Source organism: Trichechus manatus, unplaced genomic scaffold (genome assembly GCF_000243295.1).
Source record: "Trichechus manatus latirostris isolate Lorelei unplaced genomic scaffold, TriManLat1.0 scaffold00066, whole genome shotgun sequence".
Lineage (NCBI taxonomy): Eukaryota > Metazoa > Chordata > Mammalia > Sirenia > Trichechidae > Trichechus > Trichechus manatus.
Window position 1 is genome coordinate 9,107,608 of NW_004444002.1, and position 21,013 is coordinate 9,128,620.

The 21,013-nt window shown below is 36.3% G+C and overlaps 1 protein-coding gene across 3 annotated transcripts in view; it reads right to left on the reverse strand.

Moving 5' to 3' along the window:
* Positions 1–2,388: 2,388 nt before the first annotated feature.
* The window catches only part of SMARCA1 (SWI/SNF related, matrix associated, actin dependent regulator of chromatin, subfamily a, member 1), a 71,747-nt gene continuing 53,122 nt past the window's right edge, over positions 2,389–21,013 (reverse strand). For 2 of the 3 annotated variants that reach the window (XM_004379601.2, XM_004379600.2), the window contains 5 exons: positions 20,040–20,172; positions 17,549–17,667; positions 17,217–17,429; positions 4,207–4,317; positions 2,389–3,130 (listed from right to left, as the gene is read on the reverse strand). In XM_004379601.2, coding sequence (XP_004379658.1) covers positions 3,059–3,130; positions 4,207–4,317; positions 17,217–17,429; positions 17,549–17,667; positions 20,040–20,172 — 648 coding nt within the window. In that variant the 3' untranslated portion in view covers positions 2,389–3,058. Of the gene's footprint in view, positions 3,200–4,175; positions 4,318–17,216; positions 17,430–17,548; positions 17,668–20,039; positions 20,173–21,013 lie in introns of all 3 variants that reach the window. The other variant, XM_004379602.2, reaches the window with a different exon arrangement.

Below are 21,013 nucleotides of genomic sequence, written 5' to 3' on the forward strand. Positions count from 1 at the left end.
GGTCAGATTACAGTACATTGATTGGGCCATTCTCACTGGTGGGCAGGGTCATTGTGGTCTTATAAAATTGCACTCATGCATGCAGCACTCCCTCTTGCTTCCTCTGGCCTCTAAGCAGCTGACATGGTAAGCTATCCTAGGTCTGCAAGCCCATCACAGTCTAGCTCGTGTCTGAAATGGGACTTCTTTGTGGGGACTGTTAAAGTCTGTAGGACTTTAGTTTCTCTGTGGAAATTTGACATTAAGAGGCATTTCATATTCAGACTTGGGGCATTTTGTATGCCTAACACTGTATTATTTGGACTATCCTATCATCTGGTGTTCATTATATGGTCCTCCTTGGTAGACTAGGTTCAACAATGTAGCATACATAATTTGAGAAATAAAATAAAATAAATATATAGAGGTCTTTAAGTTAATGTCCTGAACAAAACCATTTCAGAAGTTTATGGAGATAACATCAGAGGCATTCATTAAAGGTCTTGGGGAGCAGAATTTCACATCCCTTTGGTCCAAGAAAGAGATGTAATATGGATCGAGGAAATGGCCCCATGAAAGAGCTGAGGAACTTACCTGCAGATCTTTTCCCCTAAGGTAGACAGTCACATACAGCTCAGCTATTAACCCTTTTGGGTTAACAGAGAAAGAACAAGAAGTAGAGATTGTTAAATTTCCATGAAAGGGGTTCAAAGACCTTAACTGTACCTGCTCCATCTTTATTCCTCCCTAAGAAAAGAAATGCTGAACCGAACAATCAGAATCCAGGAGCCTCACTGGGTTGTTTTCTAGTGCATGGAACTGTTGTTGTGTGCTGTCAGTCAATTCCGACCCATAGTGACCCTACAGGACAGAGTAAAACTGCCCCATGGGGTTTCCTAGGCTGTAATCTTTACAAAAGCAGATTGCCAGGTTTTTTCTCCCACAGAGCTGCTGGTGGGTTCGAATGGCCAACCTTGCAGTTATCAGCCAAGCACTTAACCGTTGTGCTGCCAGGGCTCCTATGCATGGAACAGGGGGTATCAAATAAGACCCTCTTCGGTATAATTTTCTCCAGCTCAGGTGACTGTGGCTTTTCATCTCACTGGAATGTAAAATTCCAAGCTTTGATTGTGGGTTTAAGAGCTTTGTATTGGGGTTTGCAGCCAAAGCCCCCGCTAGTGATTTATTACTTTATTTTCACCTCCTGTGTGGACCCTACAGAAAGACCAGTTAAGCCAAGGATGGATTTTGGTATCTCTGGGTACCAGGATCTAATATCATCCTAACCCCATCTCTTAATAGCACCCCAATTTCACCCCAACCCCAACAGGGTACAAGAATCTAAGTCCCATGCTGGAAACAGAGAAAGGAATCCAATACGGAGCACAACAGTAAGAAATTGGAAATCTGGACAATGAATGAAGATTTGGAAGAGTCCAACAGACAGTGGGTTGTCATTCAAGAAGATCTATTCCTACGTGACAGAACTATCAGAAGACTGAGGATGTGAACGATGCAGACTTTGGACAAAGGGGTGACCCAGAGCTTGCCAGTGACACAATAAATAGAGTCTGATAGGAAATGTAAAAGACCCTGGTAGGGGAAGGGGCAACTCTTTAGTGTCCTAAAGCTTGTTTTCATAACTGACACCACTATTCTGCATTCCCAGCTTTGCTTATATGCTGTGTGTTTCACACCAGATTCTGATTAGCTTTCCTGTTCCCTTCTAACCTGACCTTGACTCTGATTAATCCCACATGAACAGTTTTATGTGACAGACCCATGTTCTTTCATCTGACAGCCCCAGAGGCAAAGGAAGTAATGTAAAATATTCCCTATACCTCTTACGTTTGCCAGCCCTCTTGCAGGTGCATCAGACCATGAGACTAGTTTTGGACAATGAAACAGAAGTAGATGTGACATGTGGCACTTCTGAGCTGAGGCAGTAAAAAGCCTACATGAGATTCTTCAACCTCTATTTTTTCCCTACAGCAGCAACTGAAAAGGCCACATGTCCCAGATGGTGCGGTCAGCCTGGAACCTTGAGTGACCGTGTGGAGCAGATCCCCTCCTCCCCATGTCCTGCTGACCTGCAGGGATAAGTAGTAAGAGCGAAAAAGAAACTTTTGGTGTATAAAAACTCTCACACTTTGAAATTGTTACCTGAGCATAACTGTATTCCTAACTAACGCAGCCTTCTTCTGCACACACGGCACTAATTTCATACTCTTAAATTAGTTGCTAATAAAGCTACACATTTCACCCAGACTTTTCTGAACTGGCTCTATGGGACAGAAGCTCACACACAAGTCAATAAGCACAGCTTTAACATTCTACCAAATACATAGTAGTGAGCAATGCAATTCAGCAAGCACAACTATTTTCTACTGCACAAAAAACAGGAAATAATTAAATTTCTTATAGACATTTCTTTATTATATTTTCCCACTTGAATATTTAGAGAATAATTTAAATGTAATGCATACTGACAGCAAACACAGTATCAAATATTAGTTTTTTTAAATTTTTTTTTCTTTTCTCACCCTTTATTCCTTTAGGAAAAAAATATTTAGATGACCTCAAAGAAACAATTATTATGCGAAATCACAGTATGCAGTAACACATACAAGCCCATACTCAATAGAAAAGAAAGCAACAAAGAAGTGAAAAGTCTTTCTCCTCAAATCATTTTAATTCATTTTTCCACAGCCATATAAATTTAAAGTATGAAACAACAATAATACAGCTATAGAATCTAGGTTCTCTTTCAAAGCAGCGGCATATAAAACATAGAAAAGCTAAAACCTCAGCACAAGCTTCAAAAAGAACAAGGACTGAGAGGATTTGGATGAAGACATGAAATGCACAAAGTACAGTACACAAAAATACTAGAATGCATAAAATATAAAGCTACACATTTCAGGTAGAAAGCATTGTAAAATATATAAAATATGCAAGAAATCAAAACCAAAGAGATTTTTTTCTTAGAGTACCATGAACACACTGGAACTGGCAATTAGCATTTGAAGATGGGAACAAGAAAAGAGCAGTTTCCCATTTAAAACTTTATTTCTAGGCTTTAGGATTTCACCTTCTTGACATCCTTCTTTCCAGAGCTCTCAGTAGCTGACTCTGCTTTTCTTTTCTGTGACTAAAATGGAAACAGATTTAATGTTCTGCTCCAATATGCACATTTTTAAATGGCCCAACAATGTTAAATCTAGGATGTAAATGCATTAAAAAAAAATTTTTAACATGAATATTCACTTAAATGTTATACTCACAGTTAATGTTCTATATAGCCCAACAAACTATATAACCCAATGTAAAATAACCTTCAAAGATGTTTCTTTTTAAAAGACACAACATACCCATCAAAAATAGTCATCAAGTGTCTTATACACGTCTCATACATGGCACTATAAATGTACTCTTGTCTTAAAGAACTACTTAATACTTAAAAGTTTTCTAGGCAAAGTTTTATTTATGAGTGTATTATCTTTTAAAAACTTTCATATACTCATGATGTGCATTTCTTTCACATTTTAACATCTCCGAAATCAAGATGCATCTTTTAATTGATGACAGCATTTTTTTTCTCAGTGGTACATAAAATAATGCTGTGTCTTACAATGGAAGGCATCTCAGATTTGATGAAATATGGTAGTTTCTTTAACCAGGCTCAAATAGTATCATCTACTAAAGAGTATTTTAAATTGTTGCTATACAAGGCAACCTGACTGGATTAAAATCCAGGTATCTTATTACTAAACAGTTAAATTATTACCAAATAAACCTTCACTGGCTGTTCAAAGTTCCTATATGCACTCATGGTTCCACAAAGATCAGAAAACTTATGTGATTAAATCAGAACTCCCAGTTTTGACCTCAGCCCCATCCCACCCATCCCCACCCCCTCCTACCCCCAACAACATCTCTAGTGTCACTTTGAAGGATTTTGCTTGCATTACACTTCTGTTTAAATTCAGGAGGAATTTTTTGTTAATACTGAGTCCTGCTACTAGGGAGTTCCTAACCATATGTTCTACAAGCAAATAAGAAACATGTGGTTGTGTTCTTATTCTTTTTCTGTTGAAAACAAATTAGCATTTCATAAAACCAGTCTTTATAATATATGTCACTATGGCATTAAACATAATATAGGCATTTTAATTATGTAAAAAAATGAGATCTACCTAAAAGTTAGGAAAATGCTGAAAATTTTACCATTGGAGTTTTAGTTGCCCGTTTCTTCTTTTCTGCTCTCTCTCTTTCCTCAATTTCCATGTTTTCTTTCTCAATCAGTGAAATCAGAGTATTACAGCGTCTCTGGAATTCCTAAACCAAATAATAAAAAGGCTTAAGTTCTGTAGCCCAATCTTTTTAAAATGACAACTGTTTAATTGTATCATGTCTCTGGTACATAATGTCCCAAACTGGTATTCTTCAGAACAGTATTCATACAGGGTATTAATAGATTCCACTGCAAATAAGGGGGAGGGGTAAATGTCATTTAATGGGTCAATGGTTAAACAAACTGTGGCACATCCATACTATGGAATACTACTTAGCAAGAAAAAGGAATAAACTATGGGTACACACAACAACCTGGAAGAACCTCAAGGGAATTATGCTAAGTGGAAGAAAAAAACAATCGCAAAATGGTTACATATCATTTATTTAACACTGTTGAAATGACAAAATTACAGAAATGGAGAAAAAAGCAAATGGTAGTCAGGGGTTAAGGAAAGGTGGAAGGAGGGTAGCGTAACTATTAAAGGGATAACATGAGGGGGACTTATGGTAGTGATGGTTACATGAATCTACACGTGATAAAACTGCACTGAACTACACACATACAAATGAATGCATGTATAACTGATAAACACTGAATAAGCTCTGGGGATTGAACCAATGTCAATTTCCTAGTTACGCTATTGTACTAAAGTTATGCAAGATGTTACCATTGGGGAAAACTGGGTGATGGGTGCATGGGACCTCCCTGGACATCTCTTTGCAATATCCTGTGAATCTATAATTATTTCAAAATAAAAAGTTAACAAAAATCACATAATCAAAAAAAAAATTTAAATAAAGGAGGTGTCCTAGTACTAGGTTTACAAAAGTTGGACAGATTTATTTACTGCAGGGCTTCTCAGAGCCTCTAAATACCTGATGAGCCCTGTGAACCAAGCTGTTTAACCAACAGAACTCTCTTCTCACAGGACACCTTGTTGGACCAGTGTTCTGAGGAGCAATTTCACAAAACATTGTTGTACTGTTAATTCAAGGCAAATAACGCCTGAAAAGATTTTGCATTAACCTTGCACTACCTATATTTCGCCACCAGCAAATCAATACATCCAAGCTATAAACAGTTTTTATGAATGTATGGTGAGCATTAAACACATGACTCATTAATATGGAAACTCATATATTATTAACTGTATGCTCTGCTGTATTTTTAAAGGTAAATAATACTTTAATATCAAAGGGTAAATTAAATATTAAAAATTCTATATAATTCCCTTTCTGTGTAAGTGAAAAAGTCTGACAAAATACAAAATAGCTGAACACTCAAATGAAAATGTAGGTTTACTGGCAATTAAGAATCCTAACAAAAGTACCTCCTGTCCGGAGGCGAGATGAGAAGGCAGAAAGGGACAGGAGCTGATTGAATGGACATGGGAAATCTGGGGTGGAAAGGAGGAGTGTGCTGTCCCATTTTAGGGAGAGCAACTAGGGTCACATAACAATGTATGTATAAATTTTTGCATGACAAACTAACATGTAAACTTTCACTTAAAGCACAATAAAAAGGAAAAAAAAGAATCCCAAAAATGGTCCAAGTACAGAAACAGAAAAATCACCAAAAGATAAAAATATCCAAATTTTGTTTTTAAAGTTTCATTCAAACTAATGATCAAAGAAAAAAGCAAAGTAAAGCAATGCCCTCTTCATCAAATGATATTGTATGTGTGTGTGTCTCCAGTGTTGGCAATAAGTGAAATGGGAACTCTTATTCACTGATGATGGAATGTCAATTTTACTACATTTCTAGAAAGCAGTTTGGAAATATCAATGTAGCATCTTAAAAATGTTCATGCCCTTTAACCTACAAATTCCGCTCCTAGAAACTTACTGTAAGGAAATAATAAGAGATGTATACAGATAATTACAAAAGAATGTTGAGAGCAGCATTAACAGGGAATTTTGTTGTTGTTGTTAGGTGCTGTGGAGACAGTTCTGACTCATAGCGACCCTATGTAAAACAGAACAAAACACTGCCCAGTCCTGCGCCATCCTCACAATCATTGTTAAATGCTTGAGCCCACTGTTGCAGCCACTGTGTCAATCCATCTCGTTGAGGGTCTTCCTCTTTTTCGCTGGCCCTCTACTTTACCAAGCATGATGTCCTTCTCCAGGGACTGGTGCCTCCTGATAACATGTCCAAAGTATGTAAGACGTAGTCTCGCCATCCTTGTTTCTAAGGAGCATTCTGGTTGTACTTCTTCCAAGACAAATTTGTTCATTCTTTTGGTAGTCCAGGTATATTCAAAATTCGTTGTCAACACCAGAATTCAAAGGTGACAATTCTTCTTCTGTCTTCCTTATTCATTGTCCAGCTTTCGCATGCATATGAGGCGACTGAAAATACCATGGCTTGGGTCAGGCGCACCTTACTTACTCTTCAAGGTGACATCTTTGCTTTTCAACACATTAAAGAGGTCTTTCACAGCGTATTTGCCCAACGTAATGCATCTTTTGATTACCTGACTGCTGCTTCCATGGGTGTTGATTGTGGATCCAAGTAAAATGAAATCCTTGACAACTTCAATCTTTTCTCCGTTTATCATGATGTTGCTTACTGGTCCAGTTGTGAGGATTTTTGTTTTCTTCATGTTGAGGTGTAATCCATACTGAAGGCTGTGGTCTCTGACCTTCATCAGTAAGTGCCTCAAGTCCTCTTTACTTTCAGCAAGCAAGGTTGTGTCATCTGCATATTGCAGGTTGTTAACGAGTCCTCCAATCCTGATGCCCCATTCTTCATATGGTCCAGCTTCTTGGATTATTTGCTCAGCGTACAGATTAAATAAGTATGGTGAAAGGATACAAGCCAGACGCACGCCTTTCCTGACTTTAAACTATGCAGTATCCCGTTGTTGTTTGAACAACTGCCTCTTGATCTATGTACAGGTTCCTCATGAGCATAATTAAGTGTTCTGGAATTCCCATTCTTGGCAATGTTATCCATAATTGGTTATGATCCACACAGTCAAATGCCTTTGCACAGTCAATAAAACACAGGTAAACATCTTTCTGGTATTCTCTGCCTTCAGCCAGGATCTGTCTGACATCAGCAATGATATCCCAGGTCCCACGTCCTCTTCTGAATCTGGCCTGAATTTCTAGCAGTTCCCTGTCGACACTGCTGCAGCCGCTTTTGAATCATCTTCAGCAAAATTTTACTTGCGTGTGATATTAATATTGTTCAATAATTTCCACATTTGGTTGGATCACCTTTCTTGGGAATAGGCATAAATATGGATCTCTTCCAGTCAGTTGGCCAGGTAGCTGTCTTCCAAATTTCTTGGCATAGACGACTGAGCACTTCCAGCGCTGCATCCATTTGTTGAAATGTCTCAATTGATATCCATCAATTCCTGGAGCCTTGTTTTTCACCAAAGCCTTCAGTGCAGCTTGGACTTCTTCCTTCAGTACCATCAGTTCCTGATTATATGCTACCTCCTGAAATGGTTGAACATCGACCGATTCTTTTAGGTTTAATGACTCTGTGTATTCCTTCCATCATCTTTTGATGCTTCCCGTGTCATTTAATATTTTCCCATAGAATCTTTCACTATTGCAACTCGAAGCTTGAATTTTTTTCTTCATCTCCTACAGCTTGAGAAATGCCGAGCACATTCCTCTCATTTGGTTTTCTATCTCCAACTCCTTGCGCATGTCATTATAATACTTTACTCTGTCTTCTCAAACTGCCTTTGAAATCTTCTGTTCAGCTCTTTTACTTCATCATTTCTTCAATTTGCTTTAGCTACTCAATGTTCAAGAGCAAGTTTCAGAGTCTCTTCTGACATCCATTTTGGTCTTTTCCTTCCTTTCTGTCTTTTTAGTGACCTCTTGCTTTCTTCATGTGTGATGTCCTTGATGTTATTCCACAAGCCATCTGGTCTTTGATCATTTGTGTTCAATGCGTCAAATCTATTCTTGAGATGGTCTCTAAATTCAGGCGGGATATACTCAATGTTGTATTTTGGTTCTCGTGGACTTGTTCTAATTTTCTTCAGTTTCAACTTAAACTTGCATATGAGCAATTGACGGTCTGTTCCACAGTCAGCCCCTCGCCTTGTTCTGACTGATGATATTGCGCTTTTCCACTGTCTCTTTCCACAGATGTAGTTGATTTGATTCCTGTGTATTCCATCTGGCAAGGTCCACATGTATAGTCACTGTTTATGTTGGTGAAAAAAGGTATTTGCAATGAAGAAGTCGTTGGTCTTGCAAAATTCTATCATGTAATCTCCGGCATCGTTTCTATCACCAAGGCCATATTTTCCAACTACCGATCCTTCTTCGTTTCCAACTTTCACATTCCAATCACCAGTAATTATCAACGCATCCTGATTGCATGTTCGATCAATTATAGACTGCAGAAGGAAGGTGGTAAAATCTTCGATTTCTTCATCTGTGGCCTTAGTAGTTCATGTGTAAATCTGAATAACAGTCGTATTAACTGGTCTTCCTTGTAGGTGTATGGATATTATCCTATCACTGACAGTGTTGTAGTTCAGGATAGATCTTGAAATGTTCTTTTTGACGATGACTGCAACACCTTTCCTCTTCAAGTTGTCATTCACGGCATAGCAGACCATATGATTGTCCAATTCAAAATGTCCAATACCAGTCCATTTCAGCTCACTAATGCCTAGGAAATACTGGAAATACTGTATTTCCAGTATAATACTGTAGGAAATACTGGAAATACTGTATTTCCAATACAGGGAAATACTGGGAGCTAATTAAATTTTTAGAATTTATTTTATTTATTTTTATTGTTGTACTTTAAGTGGAAGTTTACAATTCAGGTTAGTCTCTCATACGAAAATTTATGCATACATTGTTATGTGACCCTAATTGCTCTCCCTATACTGTGACAGCACACTCCTCCTTTCCACCCCTGATTTTCCATGTCCATTCAATCAGAGAGCTAATTAAATTTTCGGTAATTTAGAAACAAGATACACAGACACATTTTATTATATACATACATGTACAGAGACATAGTGGAAAGAATATTGACTATAATGTTACTAGTGGTTAGCAGTAGCTATCTCTCCAAGTAGGACCAATGATAATTTTTTCTTCTTTATACTAGTCTGTATTTTCCAAATTTTCTTTAAAGTGGCAGAAAACCAAAGACAGTCTAGCCAGGAAAAAAAAAAAAAAAACTCATTGACAAATCCTTGTTTACTTATTAAAAATAACCTTCCAAAACACTGGTGCATTCAAGTTTCTTGGGCATTCTCAGTTACTCAAGGTTAAATAATTTAGGAAAACTAACACTGGAATTTTCCTTACTTGTCCAAACAATGGTGATATCCTTAATATGCAGATGAAATACTCCTCATAGCTTCATTCAATAACACACATACAAATTAAACAGCATGTTATTCAATTTATCTATTATAGAAAGGGCTAAGTTGATCCTGATGAGATTTGATCGTTGGTTTCTAGGGAGACTAGACAGAGTCTTTATGTGAAGCTAATTCTTGAATCGTTAAGCTATCCCCTCTGGCTATTACTATTCTCAATAAGTAATAGTTGCCTGTGATTGTAGATATCTTTAGATACATATTCATGGTTCATACAGGTGATTCAGAAAAAAAAACTTAATAGTTTTTAGAAAGCCTCATACACAGGGAAGTAGCATATTTCAAAATGATTATAAATAGATTGTATAATAAGTTCTTACCTTCATCCCTTTTAACCTGTCACTAACTACTCCAGACACAGAAAAATAATCTCTCTAGAGAACGGCACCAAGGAATGGGTGAGTCTGAATGTTACCTTCCTCACATAGGTAATGTCACTTTCTCCATAGATACCAACCCTATTTTTGATCCACATGCTTAAAGACTGCATAATTAAACAGATGGTATTATAAACAGAACACTAGCTAAAACCAGAAATCACCAGGAGTAAGGCCAGATTACCAATAAAACAGTGATTCACTTTTGAACAACTAAATGACTATGAGAAATTTCATGTCAAAAGCACTTTCATTTTGTATAATTTCTCCTTTTACATATTCTCCAAGATTCTTGTACCCCTTTGTCTTCCTATTTTTCAGGGGTAATAGGGAATGGTTCATGGGGCCTCCACAATGCTGCTGTCTATTATCCTCTCTCACCATGCCCCACACTGGAGTTAGGAATGAAGTGCAGGGGAGAAAAACAGCACACAAGAAAGAGAGAGGAGATGCAAAACAATAAAGACAACAGAAGAGAAAAGTGACAAATGGAAAATTGTTCTGGAGTGTTAACAGCAAGACCAAAAGAGACTTCACATTACATTTCCTAGGTACTAAAACCCTAGACACTAAGCCTACCTAAGTCTGAATGCCAGAATGTCTGCGCCAGTTAAGGGTGAAAGTCAAAAGCAGGTGAATAAGCAAGGGCAAAAAAAAAAAACTGCACTCCACATTTGTACATCTCAATTTTGAGGTAAACTTCTATCAAGTCAGAACATTCTTCTACAGTTCTTTAGCAAAACAAAATGGGTGTTTCTATCCCCTTTGCTCTTTTATGCACACCCTATACTTCACCTCAAGAAATGTTTTTTAATCTATACCTTCAGAACTATACAGTCCATGGTATATTTCCCAGGTTGCTAGTCTATTCTAAGCCTCTGTCTATAGTAATAGAGCTCTGGTGGCGCAGTGCTTAAGAGCTGGGCTGCTAACCAAAATGTCGGCAGTTTGAATCCACCAGGCGCTCCTTGGAAACCCTATGGGGCAGTTCTACTCTCTCCTATAGGGTCGCTATGAGTCGGAATCGACTCGACGGCAATGGGTTTGGGTGTTTTTTTTTTGTTTTTTTTTTTTTAATTTTATCTATACTAACAAGAAGTAGTGCCGTTCTATACCAGAATCTCAGGACCCAAGCACACTAGCAGTTAAGTGGGAGTTAATATTCAAATAAATATCTCCTATATTCCTCACACAAGTATCAAATGTCACAGTACATTTATTTAACTGCTGCTACTTAAATACTGTTATTTATAAAATATTATGTCACCTCCTCACAAGACAACGCGTAAGTATAAACACAGAAAACTGGCTCCTGTTAGTGCATTTATAGTATTTCAGATTGTTAGAACAGTTCAGAGTCTTAAATCAAGTAGTAGAGCTGCATAATGAAACACATGAAATTTACAACTGGCTATTCAAACTTATGAATAAATAAAAGCTGCAGGGACAACAGCCAAATAAAGTCTATCATTAGAAAAGGGTAGATTAAAAAAAAAATGAAATGAAATGAACCCAGACCTGTCGGTACATTTTCTGACATTCTATCCAAATCTGATCCAACTTTAGGAATCTACAAGGATAAAAGCAAACTGAATACAAAAGTTCCATTCATATTTATTCACTGTATGCTTACTTTGCATCTGCACTATGCTGGTCACTGCAGATACAACCAATTGCATATGAAGGTTAAGAGAGCAGTAGTGAAAAAATGACTCGGGGCAGATGGTAACACATTAACCAAGGGAAGAAAAATAAGAGGAGAAACAGGGAATTAAAAGATAGAGATATAAATTTGTGAATTGTCAGCCTACTTGGTAGTTGAGGTAGACATTTGCCCATTTGTTGCCAGAACAGTATTTTCAAAATGTCAAGGTGATCATGTCACTCTCCTGTTAAAAGCTTTCAGTGACTCCTCACTTCCTATAGATAAATAACGAAAATCTTCAATACAGCATACAAGGCCCTTCATAATTTTGCTACCAGCTACCTTTCCAGCTTCATCTTCTAGTACTTTCCTACTCACATCCTACCGTACCAAGCTCCTTGCAGTTCCTGAATATGCTGTGTTTGTTTATACGTTTGCATCTGCTTTTTCCACAACCTGGAATGCAGTCCCATGGCCAACTCCTTCTACTCTTTCAAGACTTGGTTCCAAGTTGGACCTCTTCTGTGAAGCCATTCCTGTGACCTGACCCTCACGGCAAAATTAAGCATGGCTTCCTCTGTACATATCTCTGTTATCAGACCATTTCAAAATTAAGACTGAAAAGAGACATCTTTGTCTTTAAAAGTGAAGGAAGAAGTAACATATCCCTATGTGCATAAATGTATTTGGCTTTTAACAGCCAAGAAGAACCCCGCCAACACATTTTACAGTATCAGTTTTACCAAAACTGTATTAATTCTTACTATTCACATTTCGCTACGAACGTAATGCTCTAAAATATCTATGTAAGCTGTCATTATACCATTAAGTACTAACAGATACAAAATCAAATATCATGAGTAGCCTTCTTTCTATATTAAATTTCCTAGCTGTGCTTCAGAAGCAACAAACAGAAGTGTTACTGTGACTATGAAACAAGTTGTAAATTTTGAATTTGGCTTTCATTTTTCTGAAGTGTCTCTAGAGAAAATTCTTCTCTGACTGGACAGCTGATTTATAAAATATCCTGTGGTGAACTAATAACCTAATTAACATTTACTATACACTGATCAACCTATAAAACAAGACGCAAGTTAATAAAAAGCCACAGCAATATTTTCTAAAGAAAAATATTTTTTCTCCTACAGTTCTAACAGGGAATATCATTTTCTTAATTTTAAATAAGGAGCACGTTCATTAATAGTAGAACTGTGACTTGAAAACAGTAATAACATGAAATTTTTATTACATTGTATACAATGGTGTGCGATTCTCTCTCTGAAACTCCATCAGAAAAATTCATCTAAACTACCACAAAAGACAGGGTAATTGTAATGACTAATTATTACTTTGATTCAACTCTAATGTACAAGACCACAGGCAATGCACACACAGCTTCTTCAGCTGCCGAGAAAACGAAAGAAAAACATTCCCCAGAGATTAAGAGGCACAAATTTTTTTAATTAAGAAAATGGGGTAATTGCAGTAGATGTGCAGTAAATGATTATATCAAGAAATGTTCTTCATTTCAGAGAGCTAAAGTCTGCTTTTTCTCCTTCAAGTACTTAAAAGGACCTAAGTAGGTCCAAAGAATGATTGATTGAACTCTGGGTTCTTTCCACATGTCCTTTCCAGTAAACGAACTAATGCGCTGGATTTTCTGGGCCTCTTAGATTCTTCTCAAATTCCCCAGTCATGTAAAGTCTGTCACTAAACAAACAGAGATAGTACTCTGACATCCATTCCCTAAAAGGAATGGCATGAAAATTAATGAGCTAATGTTAGTAAAGGGATCGACAAGTATTATGTAAAAGGCACTATATAAATACAGAGTATTATCACTTCCTCTTAAAGTCATTTGGTAAAGGTCCTTTTAATTCTGATACAGTTCTAGAGTATCCGAAGACTAAGACCCCATTCCTATAAGCTATTTCTCTGAGAAGGGAAATGGTGAAGATATTCATATGTTCTGGGCTTAAAAATCTAACGGTTGATCATATCCTTCCTACTTGTGTATGCAGTTCAATAGAGACTGATTACTTACTTAAAGACCACACAAATTCTCAGAGAAAGAAATCACAATCTTTTTAACACAGAGAAATGGAGCTGAAACTCATTTTCTGTTTTCTAGAGTCAGCATTTTGAAATGTAAAAGAACCTCAAAGAAATATACAACCTTTAGGTGAAGGCTTTCAAAGTGAGGCATATTTAGAAGCAGAGGTTCATGCCTTTAAACCCTTCAGGACTGTTAGTTAAGTCAGAAGCCATGAATTCAGTACTTTGAGATCTTTGAATAAAATGTAACTACTGAGGTTTCATGTTTTCTCCTAAGAAGGGTTTCACACTATTTATTGGTGTCTCTGGGAAAGAAGATAAAGTCATCTTTGAGCAAGATTTTATTTTTATTAAATAGCTTCTTCTGTAGTAAGCTAAGTCGAAGTTTAATAATCCTTAGTAAGATTTTAATTTGAATACAGTGACAAACTCAAATAATGAATCAAATTACATCTACTGTATTACTAAGATGGGATTTTTCAATGAAACAAATTATTTTTATTTCAGAAATCATAACTGCCTCTTTTAAGGGGATAGCTTCTCTTCTTAGACTGTGAAGTGATTAACTATACAGGAACAAGTATTTCATTCTGTCATTTCATTCTAGACAATTCTCTAGGAACATTAACAATCCATTTCTTTAATTCCCTAATGACTGATTATTATCATGAAATTCTAATATTCCAAAAAGATGGTTCAAATATATTCATATTTTACAATATATTACCTATACTCCAAATCCAGAAATATAAGCAAATATTATCCATTAACTAGGAGGGAAATCAAAACTGAAAATGATAGGAAAATTAACAAAAATACTTTCAATTAAAATACTGAAATACAAAATAAACTATTATATGGCTTTAAAGATTCTTTTAAAAATCATAAACTCCACCTTACAGAAGGTAATTAAAACAGAGGTGTCTTTGTTTCTAACAGACAAAATAAAGGTTTCAATTTGCAATCACATATATAGTTTATATTTGCTCATTGGAAAATATACATTAAGAGATTTAAATTAAATCTCTTGGTACAGAAAGAGTATGCTGTAGAAAGAAGATGGAGGAAAAACAGATTCTTTACAAGGGTGTTCAGGGACATCTAGTGGTTGTTGATAATACACACCCATATTCATATTACAATTAGTTGATTTTCCTTGCAGTTTTGAATCGGTTTCATCCTACTGCTTTAGTATATAATCATTACAGAAACCGAAAACAGCACTAAACGCTCAACCTTTTAAAAAATTAGTAAAATAGCACTGACAATAAACCTCAAAATTCAATAAACGTTGCACCACATAGAAAGAAATGTATGATGTAAAACACAATTCACCGACAAATGCAGGTAGGCATTTGACTTTTACAAGCTGTTGGTGCTGCTCTAAATTATATCATTACATGCATAAAACCCCAAATGGCTAAAAATTTTAAATGCACGGCTTTTGAGAAGAGTTCTCTGCTAAACATGGTCATAGAGGCATTGAGCTAAAAGGCACCTTAAAAGGCCCACTAACTCATTGCCAAAGCCTTCAGACAGTCAAAACAGAATCTCCTTTTCAAATGCCAACAGAAAAACTATTCTATATTCTTCTTCAATCATCTATTTCAATGATACAAACAACCCTGTCAAACAACTCTTCCCTACACCTAACCTCAGTCCTCATGCTACAGATTAACTTTCTTTTCTGTTTATTCTTTTCTTAATTCTTCTGATTCTTTTGTACAACACTTTTTTATGGTAGATAGCAACTACTATTTAAGAAAAATGTATCCTATTTTATAACTAGCTATAAAATCATTGTTTAGATCATCGGTTTTTGATTACTTTTAATTTTCAGGCTGTATAAATCTATTTTTGTCTTAATTACCTTGGCTGACAAAAGACTGACCATGCCCAAATTACAAATGTGTTGCATTTATTTCAACAGCATGAGAACCACTGCTGAGTAGTACGAGAATTTAACAGTAACAGAGTTCATATCATAAAGTAATGGAATAAATTGCACGAAACTAAAATACAATATCTCTTCTGCTTAATTATTCTCCCTCACAACATTTTTATAAAGATTTTATAAAGGCAACAATTTCCTCCTCATTAAAAATAAATACTGAAGTTATTCACCCAGTCTCAAGTATTACCTGCCTAATTACAAAGGGGAAAATGTGCCTTTAAAGTGGAGAACTCTGGTGGTCACCCTATTTATCAAATGATCAAACTTAGCATCACTAGTAAGTGTCACAATCTGACATAGTGCGCCTAATGTGATGCAGTGAGAAGCACACAACCACACTTAAGGAGCAGTGCTGCTACAAATGTTTAACTTGAATCTAACAATGAGCCAACAATGAGGTAAGTCCCCAATGTGGGACACTCTACAAGACGACTAGCCTGAACACTTCAAAACAGTCACTGTCATGAAACAAAGTAGTGGAGGGACAATTCTAGATTAAAAGAGACTAAAGAGATACAACCACCAAATGCAATGTGTGTACCTTGATTGGATCATCAATTAAAAAAAAAAAAAACCCAGCTATAAAAGACATACATTTTGGAACAACTGAAAATTTTTGTATATGAACTGCATGTTAGATGACATTACTGAATCGATTTTAATATTTAGGTGGGTAGTGGTATTATGGTTATGTAGGAGAGCATCTTTATTCTTAGGAGATGCACGCTGAAGTATTAGAGGTAAACTCTCATGACGTCTGCAACTGGTTCAGAAATACAGATATTTAAAGATTCATGAACTAGAGACAGTCATTTCTAAATACAGACTATAAATAACCCACTGCCGTCAAGTCAATTCCGACTCATAGCGACCCTACAGGACACAGAACTATCCCATAGGGTTTCCAAGGAGCGGCTGGTGGATTTGAACTGCCCACCTTTTGGTTAGCAGCCAAATGCTTAACCACTGCACCACCAGGGCCCCATAGGTTCTATATGCGTGCGTGTGTGTGTGTGCGCGCGCGCGTGCGCGTGTGTGTGTTGTTGTGTGTCGTCAAGTCAATTCTGACTCACAGCGACCCTATATGACAGACAAGAACTGCCCCATAGGGTTTCCTAGGCTGTAATCTTTTCGGGAGAAGATCACCAAGTCTTTTCTCCTACAGAGCAGCTGGTAGGTTTGAATCGCTGACCTTTCAGTTAGCAGCAGAGTACTTACTGTGCCTCCAGGGCTCTATATTTATACATACACACATACATACATAGATACATACATATACACACACAACATGCTCACTCACACTCACACACACACACACACACACACACACACACACACACACACACAGGGACAGGAGGGAGGAGGAAAGAAAGAGAGAGGAAGCAAATGTGGCAAAATGTTAACAATTGGAGAATCCAGGTGAAGAATATATAGTGTTTGTTCCATCATTCTTCCAACTTTTCTTTAGGTTTACAATTTTTCAAAACAAAAATTGGAGGAAATAAATAAATCCTTAAGAAACAAATACATACCATGGCAGTTCTAGACTTGATAAACCAGTCAAATCTAAACTGGGGAGCATTCCGTACACACTGCCTTAATTCTTCATACACGTTTTCTCTATCAAAGCCCATTTTGTGTAACATACAAATCAAGAATCTATCTTCTTCCTCGGTATAGTTCTTTCCTTTGCTGGTTCCATACTGAATACGCAACTGATGAAATGGAGCCTTGTATCTTGCAATCTGTGTATTTAAACCAAAATAGTGCTTTTAACTGAATGTGCAATAATAGCAACTCAAAGCTAATCACCATACCAATTAAAACAGTTCAATAATGATATGACAACTATGAAAGATAGTACTTTGGCATCCAGGGCTTTCTTGATACTGATCCTTCGCTGAATTCTTGCTTCTCCGCGTTCAATTTGAGCCATAATTTTCTCAATGTCCTGTAGTTCATTGCAGCGTTCCCAAAATACAGCTGAAAAACAGTTATTACTTTAAATTATTATCATCTTAGGCTTCTGAATCCAAGAAATTTTGGAATAAAGAATTAACAGGAAAGAGTATAGTGAACCTATACTTTTTAAAATTAAGATTCCGGTTCATCTGTATACATACTATATTCAATTATTAAATATCCCTAAGTTTCCATTTAAAAGTAAGACTTTAACAAGACAGTTTTCATGAAATACTACAGAATCTTAATTATCCATCCCAAATGACTAGAATTTCATAAGATGCTACACGCACTGATTTAAGCTATGCTTTTATTCTACTTAAACACGATACAGAATGGACCTAACACATAAAGGCAAACAGGAAAGAGAGTGGCATCATATAAACTTAGAGAATATACCTTCCTACCAAGCAAAAACAAAAATAAAACCACCGTCAACAGGCCGTTGAAAACTTTCCTACGAAACAGCACTTTCAACTGAAACTATTACTTTGCTTTTGGAACCACTTACTAATCTTACAATATTTCCAATGCCCCATAGTTTGTTTTTAAACTTACTTGAAATAGCCTTTTGTCTTAAACACGCACACATACAAACTCAATGGGACTTGAAATTAAACACATATGGAAGAATATTCAAACTATCGAGTCATCCAACTAAATTTTATAAATGAGCCAAATAATCTGGCTGTTTTAATGTTGCATCTTATGACTTCAGTGAAAGCCTTTTAACGACATACTCTACCTTTTTAAATGCTGCATTTTTAGAGCCTATCAAGAAATGTATATTAGCACTTCCTGATTTTTATAAGCACTTGTGTTCATTTATTCACACGCTGATTCATTTAACACATATCGAGATGCCTGCTATGTATAAAGTACTGCATACTTATGAACAGCCAGCTGTACATGTTTCTTCTCTAATTGCAACCAATTACATAAACCCATTCCAACCTGGTGGACAGCAATTAAGCTCTCCTGAGCTAGTCGTGATTCTTGGCCTGGGGTCCACTTTGAGACAACATCTGACATGATACCTTTCTGAATCACCTTTTTTATGGAAACTTCACGCATACTCCTCCTGTCCTCCTTCCTACCTTTTAAAGAAAATTCCACTTCAGAAAATCTCTCCGGACATATCCCTGTACACTCCTTGCACTCATCTTTTGGATTCTAACCTTTCTCTCATCCATCTATTTTGTGCCTCTCTAAGTCCCCAAATACGCTGAACTTATGTTATTAACCTTAATAGTAGCATTGTGTAGGGATCAAGGGAAAGGAAATTCAAAAACTTAATGTCACAAAATAAAACACTCAATACAAGCAACTTCTAAAGTCACTGGTAATCACCAGAAGACCCTTTCAAATTTCCAGAAAAAATGTCTCCATCTATTCTCTAATTAAACCTGGATTCCCTCAAGCACTAGCATTCCAGATAAATTAAAAGCTGTTCCTAGTCAGTATTAATCTTTGATTTATTGGTATTGTAATGTTTCTCTCCTACTCTTTTTTCATTGCAAAAACACAGAATTTCAGTTATTAGATTAAACAAGCATGGTAGGGGGGAAGGCTAGTCTACTTTGTAAGACTGTTTTTATGGGGAAAAAAAAGTTCTAGATTCCAAACAGCTGATATTCAGACTAAATGTGAACACTCAACCTTTTTGGAAGTAAGAAACTTCCTATGTTCTACATATAGAAAACTTGCTAAACTTCTTTCACTATTTTTATTAAGATTTATTTTCAGAAACCTGAAGTTATCTACTCTATGACACTGGAATTATTATTATTTCCACATGCTTCATCGGCTAATCTAGTTCTGGTCAAGGCCAAAGACATGGCTAAATAAGAAAATGAGATGATTTTGAGACCATCATTGCTTTAAAGATTTATTCAAGCAAACTTTTTAGATCTATTCCAGTTTGTCCAAAGTTAATGGAATCCACACGACCTCTCTAGAACAGACTGGAACCCTGAGGGTGTTTGGGGATCTAAAGGGACCTGATAGGAATTCTCTACTTCAAGGACAACCCAGAAAGACACTAATTCAATACACTGAACCTGTAATGTGAGAACCAGACTAAAAGAGGGCCAATTTCCAGAGGTGGGAAAGTGGGAAGTTAATTTTTTCAATGCTCATTCAATAGTCACCCTTGTTTTATCAGGTAATACCACTGTACTTGGCTCTATCAGCTAACTACTAGAAACTATGGAAGTCAGTGTGTTATGATAAATCTTACAATCTATTCACAGAAATACAAGTATATTTTATATTTTCACCTAAATTTTACCTAGAGAAGCTTAAAAGATCTCTGAATGATGGTACAATTAAATTGGCACTAAAGAAATGAATAAAGTTAAAATAAAACATCCTGTTTCAAAATACATACAAACCTGAATACTCCATGACCTCCTCGGGGGATTTACCCTCCACCTCTCGAGCTATATTATCAATGTCATCTCTCCCGTACTTCTCATTAGCCTTAATAAACTGGTTAAAATCTCGCTTAGTCCAGTTTGTGAATCCCTGTGAACAAAATTAAGCATCATCAATAGAGAGTAAATTAATAAATCCAATTATTGTTCTGTTTACCTCTATACAGTGATGCATTAAAAACTGTTTGCTGTTGTTGTTAGGTGCCATCAAGTCAGTTCTGACTCATAGCAACCCTACGTACAACAGAATGAAACACTGCCTGGTCCTGCACCATCCTCACAATCGTTGCTATGATTGAGTCCATTGTTGCCACCACTGTGTCAATCCATCTCAATGAGGGTCTTCCTCTTTTCTTTTTCTCAGAGCCTCTACTTTACCAAGCATGATGTCCTTCTCCAGGAACTGATCCCTCCTGATAATGTACAAAGTATGTGAGACATGGTCTCACCATCCTTGCTTCTAAGGAGCATTCTGGTTTAAAAGACTTAAAATGTTTCTCCTTGTAAAATCGCAGATTTTTCATGTTGGAATCAAAAGTTGAGTGAGAGTTATTATAGAAATAACTGCTTTTCCATCATGAGGGGAATGTATACATCTCCAAGTACTAAAACCTGATTTATAGTTCTAAGATACTGTGTAGCTTTTAATTCCATATTTTATAGATGCCTACTACACTAATATACAAATACATTAAAACAAAATGCTAATATAAGTGCTTAAGTCCTCATATCCTGGTACTTGATACATGAAATAAAAATAAATAAAAACACTGAGGAATACTCAAAAGAGAATGAAACAAAATTACAACTCTTTATATCATTCCAAACTACTGTCAATAAATAATTTCTGTTCAAAATTGTATTTATAAATAGAATTTCTACAAACAGAATGTTAATGGGCCCACTCAATTTCTTTACTAAAAGATGGAAGA